This window comes from Saccopteryx leptura, chromosome 3 (genome assembly GCF_036850995.1).
Source record: "Saccopteryx leptura isolate mSacLep1 chromosome 3, mSacLep1_pri_phased_curated, whole genome shotgun sequence".
Taxonomy (NCBI): domain Eukaryota; kingdom Metazoa; phylum Chordata; class Mammalia; order Chiroptera; family Emballonuridae; genus Saccopteryx; species Saccopteryx leptura.
The window spans coordinates 58,191,339-58,210,133 of NC_089505.1; the positions used below are offsets into that span (position 1 = coordinate 58,191,339).

Sequence of the window (18,795 nt, forward strand, 5' to 3'; positions counted from 1 at the left end):
TTTCTTTCATTCTTTCTCTTTCTTTCTTTCTCTCTCTCTTCCTTTTTACTTTCTGGGAAACATTTTTAGTGTTCTAAATTTTCTTTTGACTATGCATGTTTCTAATTATACTATTAATTTCTGAGAGGGTGTGTGTGTGTGTGTATTTTGAACTGCTCATTTAGAAAATAGTATTCCATTATTGTTTTAATGATGTCAGCATGTTTTCTTTCTGAGAGTATTAAATATAGTTTATTCTTTTGAAGTTTTTTTCTTGAATATTTATGGTTCCTTCTCTACTTTTTGCTTTTTTTTATTTTTTATTTTGTCTTTAAAAATAGAAGAATTTGTCAAATGTTTGGAACAGGGAAAAGCTATTCAAAAGCTCTGAATGGGTGAGGTTTGTTCATGGTAGACTTCAGGTTAGGGCAGTGGTTCTCAAAGTGTGCGCCAGGACGCACTGGTGCACCCTAGAAGATTTCCAGGTGTGTCCTATGGTATTCCAGGGAAATAAGTGCCTGTTGCGGACCAAAAAACCAACAGGGTTTTTGGAGTTTATATTTTTGACAGACAGAGGTGTGGGGAATTGGCTGTAAGCTGACAGTCTGCCCAACCCTGTTACGGGACTCGCAAGGAATAAGACACATCAGATGAAAGTAATGTAGCAGAGGGCTGAAACTCTTAGGCAGAATCAGCCCCTAGAAACTGCACCACTGCATATTTATTGAGTTTCAAAAGTCACAGCTCAGCAGATAAAACTAGAAAGTTACAAAAGCCTTTTTTTTCATCCGTTTCATTCCCAACCCTGCATGTCTACTGTTTCCTTCATGAACAAGGACATGAGAAGAGTCAGAGTCTCAGAGCTTATCAATTATACAGAACATCTGATTCTTAGAGGCATTCCTCCGAGAATCCTGTGTACTTGCATTCACGTAACCCAGGCCACTCTCCTGTTATGGTCAACACACTCCAAGATCTCTTGTCTCCAAGTAACTCCTGCTCTGAAGTTAACTGCTATTTATATTTGTGCAGGGTTTTTTCTACATATCCCCCTTTTCTGTTTAGCTTGCACTTTATGTAGCATAAGAGATAACATGGCAGATTGCTTTGACACTGATTTCCTCTTCTTCTGACTATATACAACAAAAGAAATATAAAGCAAATGATTAGTATAATACCTCCTACAGTTCCTCCACAGATCTTAAACTGTTTTAGAGGATTCAAATTACTGATTCTATCAGAAATAGCAATTAATAAATTTTCTCCATCAGTCAATTTCAACTGATCCGTAAAAGCAGTGTCAATATGCTTTTGTAACTCTAAAGTTTCCATGATTTAGCAAGTGTTTTTAACATTTTCCCAAGGGAAATGAGTATGATTCCAAGGAATAGGGGTAATACAAAAAGTAGTTACATTCCAATCACATTTTAGTTTAATTTGTCTTTGCAGACTAACAATATGATCTCCTAACATAATCACAGTCTGTTCTAAATCATTAACTTTAGCATTAATATCACTAGCTATACATTGTTGAGAAGTCCACAGTTCAGAATTTTCATGCCATTTTTGTACAAAATCCACAGTCTATATACTTTGATGTAATGTAACTTCAAATACAGTAGCCACGGTGGTTACAGCTGTTAATCCCATAATGATGGCGATGATCAGTCCAACTAGTCTCTTGGTTTGCTTCAAAGACTTAATAAGATGTTGTAACAGCATCATAGAAGGGGAATTTTGCCACATCCGATGCATTTGTACTGGAATCTAGACTCCTGTTCTGGCTCTTAAAATGTATAGACTTTGACTATTTTTATTAAAAGGAATGGAAGAGTGAATACATGTATAAAAAGCACAGTTATTGCAAATTATAGAATAATTTTCAGCTGTCCATTTGGTTTCACCGATAATAAACATATAAGGCAATCTAATACAACCAGATACAAAATATGTCTCATTCTTATTAAAGGTTAACATAGTATGATTAGAAGGATGATTTCTCCAGATTTCTTCTTTCCATGCTGACATATGTTTAAGTGCCGTGGTTGTTTTCTGCAAATGATATTGTATAGGACCAAATTTTATGTGAGAAGTTTGAGGTGACATCCCTTCTCCATGCCATACGATAGTATGATTACCTTGACCATCAGCAGTAATTGAACCATTGTTCTTATGCCACCTTAAATCAGCACCTTGCCCTTTAACTTGGCGGAACCATGAGGGCTCCAATATATGACATTTCTATAGGAAATATTAAGTAAAACTTGAGCAGTTTCACCTCTGCAGTTTTCCCAATGTACCCATTCACTTAGCTGATTAATAATTGCAGTTCGACAGGGTGGTAAATCAGTCGGAGGTTCAGGATCATGTACAGATGTATTACCTTTAAACCCATATCCTTGTAACAAAAACAAAGTTTTTTTACTTTCACCCTTACTGTTTCTCTTTCAATAGAGAGCCAAGCTTGAGCTTCTATTTGTAAATAATGCAGCTCATTATCTATACATATAGGTAATCAATCCTTCTACTCCTGTTGTATAATTTTCTAATCTCCTTCTTCCAAAGGTACTAAGCGACCTCTATCATCAAAAGGTCCTGGAAGTCAATTGAATCATTGACAAAAATAGGAACGGCACTATCTTCCCAATGAATAGCTCTACTTAATGGAGGGTTAGGGATATATGCCCAGTAACTAAAATTTTCAGCCCTACTCTGAAATGACACAAGCAAACTCTCTTCCCCATTGTTGTACTACACAAGTTACCCGTTGATCCAATTCATTTTTATAATGCACAGGTTGATTAATCTTAGAACTATTATATTTTGTCCAATGTCTATCTGCAGCAGTCAAATGATCTTCTCCTGTATTTAAGAAATTTAAAGTAAATAAAACTTTGTGTAACATAATTCTAGGGGATAATCTCCTTCCTTCTCCCCGCTTTCATTTAAGTAACATTTTTCAGAGTGCGATTACTGCGCTCAATAATTGCCTGTCCTTGTGGGTTATATGGAATTCTAGTAGTATGTTTAATATTCCAAAATGCTAAGAATTGTTGAAGTTTGGCAGATGTATAGGCAGGACCATTGTCAGTTTTAATAGCTTTAGGAATGCCCATAACATTAACAACTTCTATAAGATGTTAAATGACATAATCAGCCTTTTTCCAGGCAAAGGTGTGTCCTATCAAAAGTAAGAATAAGTATCAATAGAACAGTGTACATAAGATAGTTTTCCAAGGGAAGAAATACGAGTTACATCCATTTGCCACAGGTCATTACTGTGTTGTCTTCTAGGATTCATTCCTCCTGGTAATGGAGGAGCATTTATAACACTGCACTGAGGACAGTTTCTAACAATATTTGGAGTCTTTCGCCTGGTTATCCTAAATTTTTGCATTAAACCTTTTCTATTTGTATGTATCTCTGCATGAAATTTAGTGGCTATCTCTATCGATCCAACAAGTAATTGACCAATTTTATTATTTGCAGTACACATAGGTTCTGGTAAAGCTGTATGAGAACGAATGTGAGTTATATAGATAGGTGAATTTCGTTCCCACAATAAAATTTGTAACTCTTGAAATTATTTGTAACTCTACACAATACTGTATGCGTAGTTCAGAACCATCATTTGAAATGTAAACAGTTTCTGTAAGTTTAACTGTATGTTCTACATATTGTGAATCAGTAACAATGTTAAGTGGACAAGGAAAATCATTAAGAAGTAATAATACAGCAGATAACTGTTTTTTGAACTGATGTATATGGAGTTTTTATTACTTTTGTCACTGCTCCAGTATACTTAGCTATACCTAATTTATTTGCATCAGTATAAAAAGTAGAAGCCTTTTAAATGGGTTGAGCCGATTCTTTAGTCGGCAAAATCTATTGTGTTCTTTTTAGAAATTGAATTCTTTTATCTGTAGGATAATATTGTTTACAGTACCAAACTAATCAGCTAATGCAGTTTGCCAATCAGTATTTCACTTCCAGTTGTCTGAAATCTGATTACATGTTAAAGGTACAATAATTTTATTTGGATCATTTCCAGTTAGTTGTCTTATGCTAAGTCTACTTTTTTTTTTAATTTTAATAATTTTATTTTTTTAATGGGGTGACATCAATAAATCAGGATACATATATTCAAAGATAACATGTCCAGGTTATCTTGTCGTTCAGTTATGTTACATACCCATCACCCAAAGTCAGATTGTCCTCTGTCACCTTCTATCTAGTTTTCTTTGTGCCCCTCCCCCTCCCCCTTTCCTTCTCCCTCTCCCCCCCTTCCCCCGCAACCACCACACTCTTATCAATGTCTCTTTGTCTCACTTTTATGTCCCACCTACGTATAGAATAATGCAGTTCCTGGCTTTTTCTGATTTACTTATTTCACTTCGTATAATGTTATCAAGATCCCACCATTTTGCTGTAAATGATCTGATGTCATCATTTCTTATGGCTGAGTAGTATTCCATAGTGTATATGTGCCACATCTTCTTTATCTAGTCATCTATTGATGGGCTTTTTGGTTGTTTCCATGTCCTGGCCACTGTGAACAATGCTGCAATGAACATGGGGCTGCATGTGTCTTTACATATCAGTGTTTCTGAGTTTTTGGGGTATATACCCAGTAGAGGGATTGCTGGGTCATAAAGTAGTTCTATTTTCAGTTTTTTGAGGAACCACCATACTTTTTTCCATAATGGTTGTACTACTTTACATTCCCACCAACAGTGTATGAGGGTTCCTTTTTCTCCACAGCCTCTCGAACATTTGCTATTACCTGTCTTGTTAATAATAGCTAATCTAACAGGTGTGAGGTGGTATCTCATTGCCGTTTTTGATTTGCATTTCTCTAATAACTAAAGAAGATGAGCATCTTTTCATATATCTGTTGGCCATTTGTATTTCTTTCTGGGAGAAGTGTCTGTTCATGTCCTCTTCCCATTTTTTTATTGGATTGTTTGTTTGTTGTTGAGTTTTATGAGTTCTTTGTATATTTTGGATATTAGGCCCTTATCTGAGCTGTTGTTTGAAAATATCATTTCCGGCCCTGGCCGGTTGGCTCAGCGGTAGAGCGTCGGCCTAGCGCGCGGAGGACCCGGGTTCGATTCCCGGCCAGGGCACACAGGAGAAGCGCCCATTTGCTTCTCCACCCCTCCGCCGCGCTTTCCTCTCTGTCTCTCTCTTCTCCTCCCGCAGCCAAGGCTCCATTGGAGCAAAGATGGCCCAGGCGCTGGGGATGGCTCCTTGGCCTCTGCCTCAGGCGCTGGTCGCAATATGGCGACGCCCAGGATGGGTAGAGCATCGCTCCCTGCTGGGCAGAGCGTCGCCCCTAGTGGGCGTGCCGGGTCGATCCCGGTCGGGCGCATGCGGGAGTCTGTCTGACTGTCTCTCCCCGTTTCCAGCTTCAGAAAAATGAAAAAGGAAAAAAAAAAAAAAAAAAGAAAATATCATTTCCCATTTAGTTGGCTGTTTATTTTTTAAAGAAATGGAGCAAAAAATCATCAGATTTATATGGAAGTATACTTTTTTTTTTTCATTTTAGAGAGGAGAGAGAGACAGAGAGAGAGAAGGGGGGAGGAGCTGGCAGCATCAACTCCCACATGTGCCTTAACCAGGCAAGCCCAGGGTTTCGAACCGGCGACCTTAGCATTTTATATGGAACTATAAAAAACCCTGAATAGCCAAAGCAATCCTAAAGAAAAAGAATGAAGCTGGGGGCATTACAATACCTGACTTCAAACTATATTATAGGGCCACGACAATCAAAACAGCATGGTATTGGCAGAAAAATAGACACTCAGACCAATGGAACAGAATAGAAAGCTCAGAAATAAAACCACATATATATAGTCAAATAATTTTTGATAAAGGGGCCAACAACACACAGTGGAGAAAAGAAAGCCTCTTCAATAAATGGTGCTGGGAAAACTGGAAAGCCACATGCAAAAGAATGAAACTGGACTACAGTTTGTCCCCCTGTACTAAAATTAACTCAAAATGGATCAAAGATCTAAACATAAGACCTGAAACAATTAAGTGCATAGAAGAAGACATAGGTACTAAACTCATGGACCTGGGTTTTAAAGAGCATTTTATGAATTTGACTCCAATGGCAAGAGAAGTGAAGGCAAAAATTAATGAATGGGACTACATCAGACTAAGAAGTTTTTGCTAAGTCTACTTTTAATAATTAAAGTACAGATTTTCTCTAGGTATGTACATAATTTCTTTTGAGTCTTATGTGGCATAAATTGCTATTCTAATGTCTTGTTTCCTTGTAATATGATGCCAGAAGGAGAATGTTCTGAGGGAAAAATAATTAATTGAATAGGTCGATGTGTATTAATTTGATCTAAATAAGCAGTATTCATAATTTTTTCAATAAGTGATAGCTGTTGTTTTGCTATTTCTGTTAACTGTCTAGAACTGTTTAAATCAGAATCTCCTTGAAGAAGATTAAATAAATTCATTAATGCTTAAGTAGGGATTCTTAGGGAGGGTCTCAACCAATTAGTATCACTCAATAATTTTTGAAAGTCATTTAAAGTTTTTAAGGAGTCAGTTTGTAAACTGACTTTTTGAGGAATAATTCTTTGATTTTCAATTATATGCCCTAAATACTTGAAAGGACAAGATGTTTGAATTTTGTCTTCAGCTTTAATTAAACCATACTGATTCAAGGTTTCAGAAGCATCTTTAAGGATGACTGAAACTTCAGCATTATTTTCACAAGCTATCGATATGCCATTCATATAATGGATTATCAAAGATTGAGGATATTTATGATGAATTTTTTCTAAAGGCTGATTTACATAATTTTGACACAATGTGGGGCTATTCAACATTGCTGGAAGGAATATAAAGTTAGTAAGAATTGTTAGTTCTGCATATTGTTATAGACACAACAGCTAACATTGCTAGAAACAGAGTCAAGGTTGTTTTTGAAGTCTTAGTCCTAATTAAAACATTTTTTGCCTCCTGGGTAACTGTTTAATTGCCCCCAAGTCGGCAGCTCAGCTTTTTGTGTTATAGTTGCCTTCATCTTTATTTCTCTAATAACCTTTGGCTCTAGGCCTAGTCTCTTTATTTCTTCTGATGGCTCAAAGATGTCAAATCTCCCATTCTTCTATTTCCGACTCATGCCAAGGCTTCAATTTTCTGGAAGGTATCTACTGGTCTCCTGTATCTGTGGAGATTAGAGCAAATCCTTGCCCCTATATTTTGCCTCCATTGCTTCTGTAAATTAGCAAACTGTCCCTGTCTACAAAGTTCATCTTGTGTAATATTAACAGGAGGTTAGGGTTAGCATTCCGATTAGCTTGAATATGAGCCTGATTCTCCTACTAAGTCATTAATTGTAACTATTCTAAATATTCAACTTTTTAATTTAATTTAATTTAATTTTTACAGAGATAGAGAGAGAGAGTCAGAAGAGAGGGATAGATAGGGACAGCCAGACAGGAACAGAGAGAGTAGAGAAGCATCAATCATTAGTTTTTTGTTGTGACACCTTAGTTGTTCATTGATTGCTTTCTCATATGTGCCTTGACCGCGGGCCTTCAGCAGACTGAGTAACCCCTTGCTCGAGCCAGTGACCTTGGGTCCAAGCTGGTGAGCTTTTGCTCAAACTTGATGAGCACGCACTCAAGCTGGTGATCTCGGGGTCTCGAACCTGGGTCTTCCGCATCCCAGTCCATCGCTCTGTCCACTGCACCAATGCACAGTCAGGCTAAATATTCAACTTTTGAAGGAAAAGTTCAAGCTAACATCTATAAATTTTTTGAGATAAAACATTCAGAGTCCATGAAGGAGGATAGCAGTCCCTGTGTATAAGGACAGTTAGTTCTATACTGGGAGCAAGCCATTTTTAACTCTGTAAGAGTTTTGACAGGGATTTGGTCATATTGAGTATAAAAACCTCCTTGAAGGAATTGTGCATTAGGTCCAAATCAAGTGAATGTGACAGAAAATCTTCCAATGCTGGACTTATGAATTTTAAATCCCCTTCTTGTCTAGTCTGTATTATTTCTTTCATAAAAGGTGTAAGAATAGGTTCCTTAGCTTGTTTTTCAGGTACAACAATAGGTACTGTATCTACAAATGGATTAGCAGAGGGAGTAACAGAAGGAGGAGGCGGAGGCTAATTATCTTGGTCAGTTTTGAAAGGGTTAGTACTATGTCGAACCTCCTTGTCAGAAAGTGTAGACTGTACTTTAAGTAGTTGCTCCTTTACTTGTTTAGAAGATAAATGTTTTTCTTCATCAGAAGCCAAATGACCCTGTTATCTTCCCATTGTAAAAAAAGAATTTAGAGCTTTGTTAGGGACTGTCCCCTAAACTTTGCAGCTTAGTGATCACTGCATAAATGGGCCAGGAAGAAAACTAATGTTGCTTAGCAATAACATGTATTAGCTTCTATATCTAAAAGTCTTTTGTATTGTTAAGTTTATTTCAGGGCATTAGAGGAGCTAAATTTCCACTTTCCTCAGGGCCACTTTTACAGAATATGGACTGGCAAGTAGCCAACTGCCTGAAGCAGCTTGAAACAAATTCTTGAAATGACTTATCAGGGCCCTGCTTAATTTTGCATAATTTCTTTGTTTTACAGATCTGAGCATATCTGTACATACAATCAAGACAATTTTTAGCATAGAAACACAAACATAACGTACAACTTTGATTAATCCTAATACTTGAATTATTATTTGATTTCAAACTTTGAATACATTTTACAATGCATTAACCAAATTAGTAAGTCTTAAGGATCCATATTCTATTCAATTTAAATTTAAATGAGTGCTCTTTAACAGTTCTAAATAAAAGAAAAAATGTAGGGATGAAACTATTTTTTCAATAGAAGAGCCGGCATTTCCAATTTTTGCATGCAAGAACTTAATTCAGGCCTTAAAAAAATCACATTTTAGACAACATCAAACAAAAACTAAACAGAAACTAGATTCAGAGAAACCTGGGATTTTAGAACACAATCAGACTAGAAAGATGCCTGCCTGATTTTAGTCAGGGCATTTTCTGACAGAGTCTGAGGATAGATGAGACTAATCAAAATCTCCCAAGAAGAAAATAAAACTTAATGATCACTAAGAGATTTTGTAATCGGATCCATTAGGAATCCCCCATCCAAATTTCCAGGTAAAGAACAAGAAAGAAACAAAATGATAGCTCAGAGGATTGTAGCCAAGAGACCAAAGAAAATCAGTAAGCATTTCCATTTTTCAGATTTTTTTTTATTACAAAGACTAGAGAATTCTAAGGACTTTGTGATTCTTCTGTATGTCCTAATTCTAATTGAGTTTGTACCAATTGATGTAATGCTTCAAGCTACTCTTTTTTTAGTGGCTACTGCTCAATTTATATTGGTTTTTTCTTAACCATAATCAATATCAGTCATTACCTGATGAGCTGGAGGCCATGAGGATTCAGAATCAGACTGTAAAGGTTGCAAAGCCAAAGAAATGAAATTACAGAGACCAAACAGAAAGAGGAATAGTAACTCCTTGTTGATGAGCATGCCATTTCCATGTTTTCAAAGTTAAAGCAGCGTTGTCTTGTAGCTGAGACCAATAACAATGCTTCTTAACATTTTTTAAAATTAACTTTAAATTCTTATCCTTCACAGTTATACCAGACCCTATTAATAATACATGCAGTAGTTTCATGTATTGGGTCTTCTCTGATGGGAATTGGCATTGGAATTCCCCATCACTGCCTCCCGAAGGTTTGCTTACCTACCGAGCGGTCTTATACCTTCTTTGGTCTGATGATCCCAAGACTGCAACCTCTCTTCTTTTCGAGCCCCACATTAGGTGCCAGATGTTACGGGACTCACAAGGAATAAGACACATCAGATGAAAGTAGTATAGCCAAGGGCTAAAATGCTTAGGCGGAATCAGCCCTGAGACACTGCACCACTGCATATTTATTGAGTTCCAAAAGCCACAGCTCAGCAGATAAAACTAGAAAGCTATAAAAGCCTTTCTTCCCATTTATTTCATCCCAACCTTGCACATCTACTGTTTCCTTCATGTACAAGGACATGAGAAGAGTCAGAGTCTCAGAGCTTATCAATCATAAAGGACATCTGGTTCTTGGAGGCATTCCTCCAAGAATCCTGTGTACTTGCATTCAAGTAACTTAGGCCAGTCTCCTGTTATGGTTAACACACTGCAAGATCTCTTGTCTCCAAGTAACCCCTGCTCTGAAGTTTACTGCCGTTTCTATTCAATATTTGTGCAGGGTCTTTTCCTACACAACCCCCCACCTCACTTGCCTGATTAGGTTGCAAAAGGCTGTTAAGCTGTGGTGCTGGATTGTTTACAGACACTACCCCCCATGTTCCCCGGAAGGACTGGAGGCAAGTTTCTTCTATCCTTTGTTTGGTTTAAGTTAAGATGATATGTATGGTGGGAGTTTTCTGCACTCCACACAAGAGTAAAAAGAGAGGAATTCTTCAATGTATTGACGAGGAAATGAGAGTTTGCCTTTCAAATATATGCCCAAACATTGAAGAAATCACTAGGACACATCAGGCTCATGTCTCTCATAAACAAAAGAATGAAAAAACTTAACACATATGCGCCAGGACCTGCTGAATTTACTAAATTTTACTAAGAATGTATCTATATATATAAAAAGATAACTTTTTTGTCGTTTTATTATTGCTTAACACCTCTTTTTTATGAATTCTAAAAAGCATAACAAAAAATGTGACATAAAAATGTTTTTTAATGTCAGAATATATTTAATTTTGTCATATTTATATCATTTAATTACCATAAAAGGATGCTTGGACTTAATAGTTTTTTCTTTAATATTTGACTTAATTATTATAACATATTTCTCAGAAATTTGTATGTAGTGCACCTACAATTGTAGGATTTTAAATGCGCCCTGACTTCAAAAAATTTCAGAACCGCTAGGTTAGGGTGATCTGCATGGGCATTTGCCATAAGGATCCTTCCTGATGTCAAGTTTCTTTAGGCATTTACTCTTGAGCTGGTTAGCATTCTGGATGTTGAAGGAGAATGCTTTGGGATATCAGTATTCAGTGTGTAAACTTGTACTTCATCTCCCTTTTTCAGTATGTTGTTATTGCTTCGGTGTACCTGGTGTCTTTTATCTAGCTAGGCATTTTTGTTTTTAAGCCTCTTGTGTGTTGTTAGATTGGGGAGGAGCATTTACTTGCCACGAGGAGTATGGGAGGGATGGAGGTCTAAGCATCTAAATCTTATTAAATAATCTTTTTTTTTTTTGTGTGTTTTTCTGAAGCTAGAAATGGGGGAGGCAGTCAGACAGACTCCTGCATGCGCCCGACCAGGATCCACCCGGCATGCCCACCAGGGGGTGATGCTCTGCCCATCTGGGGCGTTGCTCTGTTGCAACCAGAGCCATTCTAGCCCCTGAGGCAGAGGCCATAGAGCCATCCTCAGTGCCCAGGCCAACTTTGCTCTAATGGAGCCTTAGCTGCGGGAGGGGAAGAGAGAGACAGAGAGGAAGGAGAGGGGGAGGGGTAGAGAAGCAGATGGGCGCTTCTCCTGTGTGCCCTGGCTGGGAATCGAACCCGGGACTCCTGCATTCCAGGCCGACGCTCTACCACTGAGCCAACCTGCCAGGGCCATAATCTTTCAACTGATCAGGTTTTAGGCCATATTCACTTCTGCTTCAAGAAGTGATTACTACTGATTCTTAAGGCTTTGGGAGTTCTGTGACCTGCATCACCATCCTTGGGCTTTCTCTGCTGCTGGTTTAGGATTCAGCTTTGGTTGGGACAAGTCAAACAAAAGCTTCGAAGCTTCCAAAATTAGTTGCTATTGTATTTTGTTTACTGTAGTGGGTTTATCCTTTAAGAAAAGTACTCTTTACAGTTATTTCAGTGTCGTTTGGGGAGATGCATCTGTTTAAGTTCCTGTTTTAAAACAGAAGTTTTGTGATACATATAATATACTGTATTTTCCCATGTATAAAACATTCCTATGTATAAGACACACCTTAATTTTGTGGCCCGAAATTTGAAAAAAAAAAATTTATTACATGAAGTTATTGAACTCAAGTTTTATTGATCATAATATTTATACAATTCCTCATCATTGTGAAAATTCCCATTCATTAGCTTGTTGTCATCTGTGTCTGATGACGAGTCACTTTCTTCATAAATTGCTTTGTCCTGAGTTCCATTTATGGCATTTGAAATGCCGCAACCACTGTGTAAGACACACCCAATTTTTAGACCCCAAGTTTTCTGGGAAAGGGTACATCTTATACTTGGGGAAATACAGTATGTATTTCAAAAGTTTAGTATCAATAAGGTGACCAACTTTTTTACAGTGAAAAGGAGGACAAAAATAAATAGAAGAAAACAGTATCGTAAATAAAAGGAACATTTTATTCATTGCAACAATAATACACTATAATATAAATGCATAATAATAAAAACATTTGTAATATTTTATATTGTAATTATGCTTACAAGCCTATTAATTTTTAATAATAATTGTAAGAAAAAAGTACTCATTTAGATAATATTATCTAAATGAGTACTTTTCCATTGAATGGGTATTTTTTGTCAATGTATCACCTTGTAACAATATATTGGAAATATCTGAACAAGAAATATTCTTCATATTGAATTTTACAGCAAGTGCTGCAGCTAAAGTATCAACATTCAGTCTGGATTGCTCACTTGTCCAAAAATCATTAGCAGTTGAAAAAAACTCAACTGCTGCATTAGTTCCAGGGCAGCACAATGTAAATTGAACAAGAATAAATAAATTTTCACATGGAATATGTTTATTTATGATATGGCTGAATATTTCCATCCATCTTTTATCAATTTCTACATGTTCATTTTCTCCATTGTATTAATTTTTCAGAATTTAAATATATATTCAGTCTTCTGATTTCTTCAAAGAGGTAATTGTTATCTATTTTGATGCCTGGCATTTCTTTAGATAAAAACTCAAGACAAAAGTCAATATCTGTCCAATATAGTACTTGCGATGAAGTAATAAACACCATTGAAAACTGTTATTTCCTGTGATGTTTGTTTCAGACCATTCTTCAATATATCGAAAACATGTCTGGTAAAAATTCTGCATGTCTTTCATAAACTTTTCTGTTACGCCCAGATTTGATTCCTCTAAGTATGATAATATTCTTTTTATAATTAAAGGAAGAAATTTTTCTGCAAAATGAGATTTATATTGAAGGATAAAGTCATTCAAAATAAGACTAACTTCTGTAGCTGAAATGTGTTCACCTTCAATCTTTTGAATTGTTTTCTGGAAAATAGATGCTTGATTATGTACAAAATACATTAATATCTCAGATATTTTATTATTGGAAATCAATTCCAGGATTTTAGGACATTTGTCTAAACTTTAAAAATATGAACAGAAAGGCTCAAATAATTGTAGAACACGCTCTATAGCATGTTAGAGCAAGCCATCTAACTTTTGAATATCCTAAAAGTTTTTTGTGTTCAACATTTGCTTTACAAAATTGTTTTAAAGTAGCAACATGAATGGTAAAACGACTAAAATGCAAATAAATTGTAGTTATTATTACTTTTACATCAATTGGCATGGCACATGACGCTGTGTTGATTGCATTTGACAAAATATGTGCATTGCAACCTATTCCTAGAAATTTTTTTGGAGTAACTCTTGTAATTTTACATACACATTATTCACCCTTTTGTGTCTTCGCCCACCAAAACTTGTATTTGTGTTATCAGCCATTACTGTAACAACTTTGGATTTCAAATTCTTTTTATTTATTACTCTGTATAGATGATTTGACAATATTTCAGAAGTTTCTCCCTCAATGGATTCTTTTTTTTTTTTTTTTTTTTTGCATTTTTCTGAAGCTGGAAACAGGGAGAGACAGTCAGACAGACTCCCGCATGCGCCCGACCGGGATTCACCCGGCACGCCCACCAGGGGCTACGCTCTGCCCACCAGAGGGCGATGCTCTGCCCATCCTAGGCGTCGCCATGTTGCGACCAGAGCCATCCCCAGCGCCCGGGCCATCTTTGCTCCAATGGAGCCTTGGCTGCGGGAGGGGAAGAGAGAGACAGAGAGGAAGGCGCGGCGGAGGGGTGGAGAAGCAAATGGGCGCTTCTCCTGTGTGCCCTGGCGGGAATCGAACCTGGGTCCTCCGCACCCTCAATGGATTCTAAATTTAAAATTTTTACTTGAATGCCTTTGGTAACATTAAAATATCTTACTAGCCCTGGCCGGTTGGCTCAGTGGTAGAGCGTCGGCCTGGCATGCGGAGGTCCCGGGTTTGATTCCTGGCCAGGGCACACAGGAGAAGCGCCCATCTGCTTCTGCATCCCTCCCCCTCTCCTTCCTCTCTGTCTCTCTCTTCCCCTCCTGCAGCGAGGCTCCATTGGAGCAAAGATGGCCCGGGCACTGGGGATGGCTCCTTGGCCTCTGCCCCAGGCGTTGGAGTGGCTCTGGTCGCAACAGAGCGACGCCCTGGAGAGGCAGAGCATCGCCCCCTGGTGGGCAGAGCGTCGCCCCCTGGTGGGTGTGCCGGGTGAATCCCGGTCGGGCGCATGCGGGAGTCTGTCTGACTGTCTCTCCCCGTTTCCAGCTTCAGAAAAATACAAAAAAAAAAAATCTTACTATTATCGGATAGTTTAATTTCATTATGATTTGATGCATCAGATAAAATTGTTACGAATGCTACAGTTTCCAAGTCCTCTGTAAATATTTTGTCACAGTAATATTTAAATACTGATTTCAAAATAGCCTCACATTTTGTCCTGGCACATGAAAATTTTACATTGTGAAACTTTTTCAATAATTTAGTGTATAATCCATACTACAAAAACTTTGATTGTGAATTATAGTATGAAATGCAAATGTTCCTTCCATTGCAGCCTACTGTTTTTCATCTTCAGAATAATTTGAAGTTTTAAAACACTTGTTACTTTACAATTGGAAGCTGATGCATCTAATGATTGCTTATGTTTGTTGGTGGTCAAGTGTTGTGTTATCTCTGCTCTGCCTCCAACTGCAATAAAAATTCTCCACTGCAAATATTGCAGAAAACAATGATATCTTTTTTTGATATGAGGAATGGAAATTCCTTTTTCAGTTTATCATTGAAATGGCATTTTCTTTTTTTTTGATTTTTCCATTCCTTAAATGAAATTTTAAATTAAGAATAAAATATAGAACTACACAAACAATGCAAGCACATTAGGAACTGAAAATGTTATATCATGGTAGGTGAATTTTCCAGAAGCTAAATTAACAAAGCTAAATATCAAACAAAACCACTACTTTGGAGTGATATTTGGGTGTATTTATCATTTTCTAATTAAAAAACGTCTGTTTTATGCAGCTATTTAATCAAGATGCGTTATTAATAGATATGGCTTGAGATTAGATTTCCACTTTGAAACTTGAATTTCGGGAAAATACTTGTAAATACAATTGTACGTATTTGGAAATTATTAAATAGATAATGAATTAATAAAATGTGAATTGTGCTTACCTGTCTATGATTGATTATTCACTGAGAAAGAAATAACTATAAGTCTACAATGTCGTATGTGCCGTGTCATGTTTCAGTAAGAAGTACACAGAGCCGTTTGCATGCTCTCTCAAGGTCTCCCAGGAAGAATGCATGTGTCTCATAATCGCGTCTCAATGCACTGTACTGATCCTTGACGAATCGTCATGTCAAATACCAATAAGTCACATCACACGCAATAGATCAACTCTGTATCGATCGAATACGGATATTTACAGATTAGTCTTCCAATATCAAAATGGAGGTTATATAGGAGGACACTTTTTGAGGGAAGACAGAACTTAATGAAGGACTGTTCTTTCTAAAGAAGGACGATTGGTCACCTTAGTATCAAGCAAGAGGAAATTTTTCTTAGCACTGCAGAATATTTCAAGACTTGAGTTACAGAAGTCTTTTTCACTTTATTTTCACTTGTAATGGCCTTCTGTTTTATACATTTTGGCAAGAGAAAATAAATTTAGCATATGGTTAAAAGATAAAATAACTAAATCTATGGAAACCTTTGAAATACAAGGTGAGGCTTGTGTTAAAGGATAGATTAACATATTTAGTAAACCTATTATTTTGTTTAACATTAGTTAGTCAAAGTTAATGTTTTTCTTTTGATGACCTGTTCACATACAGGATGGAAATAAAAAAATTTTATGTCTTTTTTTTCCTTTCTGCTCAGGTTGATGTTTCTACAAAGTAGTTTTAAGTTCTGTCCATTTGGATTTTAAACGTTTTGATTTATTTAAAAAGAAATTATTAGCCCTGGCTGGTTGGATCAGCAGTAAAGCAATGACCAGTGTGTGGATGTCCCGAGTTTGATTCCTAGTTAGTCACACAGGAGAAGTGACTATCTGCTTTTCCCCCTTCTCTCTCTCCTTCTCTCCCCCTACCGCAGCCTGGTTCCATTGATTTGAGCATGTTGGCTCTGGGCACTGAGGATGGCTCTGTGGAGCCTTCTCTTCAGGTGCTAAAAATATCTCCGTTGCGAGCATAGCTCCAGATGGACACAACCCCAGCCCTAGATGGGGGTTACCGGTTGGATCCTCGTTGGGGTGAATGCGGAACTCTAAGTATCTCCCTTCCTCTCACTTAAAAAAAAGAAGAAATTATTTATAGAAAAATATTACTTGATCAACCAGACTGGTGGAGATAGGCTGTTTTACAGTATCAGATAGTACAATCAGTATTGGCCGTATGCATCTCTGTTGGCACCTTTTGCTCTCTTTTCTGAAGGTGTCTTGTATCTTGAGTTAGTCCACTCCTCTTGCCTGTAGGAATCATATGTCTCATCACTGAGTCCATGTCCATAATTATTATGATATATTTTTAATGGAAAAATGTCAGGTGAAAGTGTATGATTAGTATAGTCCAAAGTTTTGATATTGATTATCTTTGAGTAGTAGACTTATTGGTGTTTTGTGCTTTTTTTTATCCTCCCTATATATTTTATTACTTTATGATACATACATTACTTGTAAAGTACAGAAGTCAAGATTATGATACTTACTGTGTTACCGGTAATTACTATTTAAGTTATGTTTGCTTCTGGAGAAGGAAAAATACTCAGTCCCTTTTCTCTAGAGATAAGCTATACACAGAGTCCAGGATCATTTAAGAAGCAGAGTATTTGGTAATCCTAAATCTATACTTAAGTACTTTGAACCATAAAGTGCTTGATTTTAAAAAGCATGGTGTTATAACCTATATGTTAATGCATATTTTCCCTTATATAAAAATACAGGGAAAAAATATAGGCTTAAATGTTAATTTTAGTCTTTAGTATGTGTATTATGCTCATAGTTGAGAAATAATAGCATTATTTATCTGATGTTTTTATATGAAACACTCTTACATAAATGTTAAGTAACTAAATGGCTGCACAGATACATTGGCTGGCTGTGAATGGGCGGACAGAACTACTACACGACCTGGTACAGCACGTTAGTGACGTCGATGTTGAGGATGCAATGGGACAGACAGCGCTGCATGTGGCCTGCCAGAATGGTCACAAGACGGTAAATTGAGTTCTGAGACCTTTACGTTGCATGTGTTTATTTTTGAAAACTTGGAATCCATGACATGTTCTTCACTGTGCATAACTGAAAACATGAAGTATTATAGCAAAATCTTGTTATAACATGTTCTGCATCATACAGACTTCTGATTAATATATACTGCTACAAAACTTAGGGGATATTTAAAAATGAATATGAAGTGATAAAATGTCCTATTTTTTGTGTCCTATTTTTTATGTGGAAAAAAGGAGTAGAAAATAATACTTTTAAATGTATTTAAAATATTTATAATTTGGATTTCAGTTGTATTTCTGATTCATAGATTTTTAATAGCTGAATATATTACAATTCTAAATGTATTATATTCACATATTATTTTAACTTTAATGTTTAGTTCTGTTTTATGAACTAATGTTATAATATTTTATTATTTACCTTTAAGCCTCAATTATTGGGATTAAATAGTAAAAAAGTACATACTGACATTGTCTAAATAGTTCAACTTGGGCTATGATGTGTCTACTGTCTTGGAATATGATTGGCAAGGACTAGAGTGACAGTTATTTTCTTTCTGACTTTAGATTTTTTAAATCATGCATTTGTTTTATAGCAGTATTTTTCTGTTATTCCTATGTCCAAACATTTGGCTTTTAAAATTGCTAATAATTCTCTCCCTCATTAGAAGACTTTGCTGCCTTATATAAAGGTTGCTGGCTTAAGATTTTAGGTGTCTGCTTTGCTATAATATCCTGGTTGCTTTCAGTTTCTTTTCCACATTTATTATTATTGACAATAGAATGCTATTTATTTACTAGCTAATCGAAATAAAACAACATAGGCCAACCCCAAACAAAGAATTACCACTACCAAATACAAAGATAAAAAAATTTGTTTATTTTTATTTATTTTTGTATGCTGTCTTAGAGTCTTTTTGGTGGGGGAATTCTTAGTGGGATCCTGGATTTCCATCACTGCAAACAGTTTTTCTTCACATGAGTTCCTATATGTTTAGATGCTTTTATATATGACTTCAATTCACAGAACATTTTACTTTTTTTTTTTTTTCCCTGAAGTGAGAAGCTGGGAGGCAGAGAGACAGACTCCTGCATGTGCCTGACTAGGCTCCACCAGGCATGCCCACCATGGAGTGATGTTTTACCTATCTGGGGTATTGCTAGGTTGCAACCAGAGCCATTCTAGCATCTGAGGCAGAGGCCATGGAGCTGTCCTCAGTGCCTGGGCCA

General features: G+C 36.6%; 1 protein-coding gene across 2 annotated transcripts in view; it reads left to right on the plus strand.

Annotated features, from left to right (window-relative positions):
* The window catches only part of HACE1 (HECT domain and ankyrin repeat containing E3 ubiquitin protein ligase 1), a 174,609-nt gene that overhangs the window by 44,452 nt on the left and 111,362 nt on the right, over positions 1 to 18,795 (plus strand). Inside the window, exon 6 of one of the 2 annotated variants that reach the window (XM_066373576.1) lies at positions 17,420 to 17,551. The exons of the other annotated variant lie outside the window; for it this stretch is intronic. Coding sequence (XP_066229673.1) covers positions 17,420 to 17,551 — 132 coding nt within the window. The remainder of the gene's footprint in view (positions 1 to 17,419; positions 17,552 to 18,795) is intronic. 2 annotated transcript variants of the gene reach the window in all.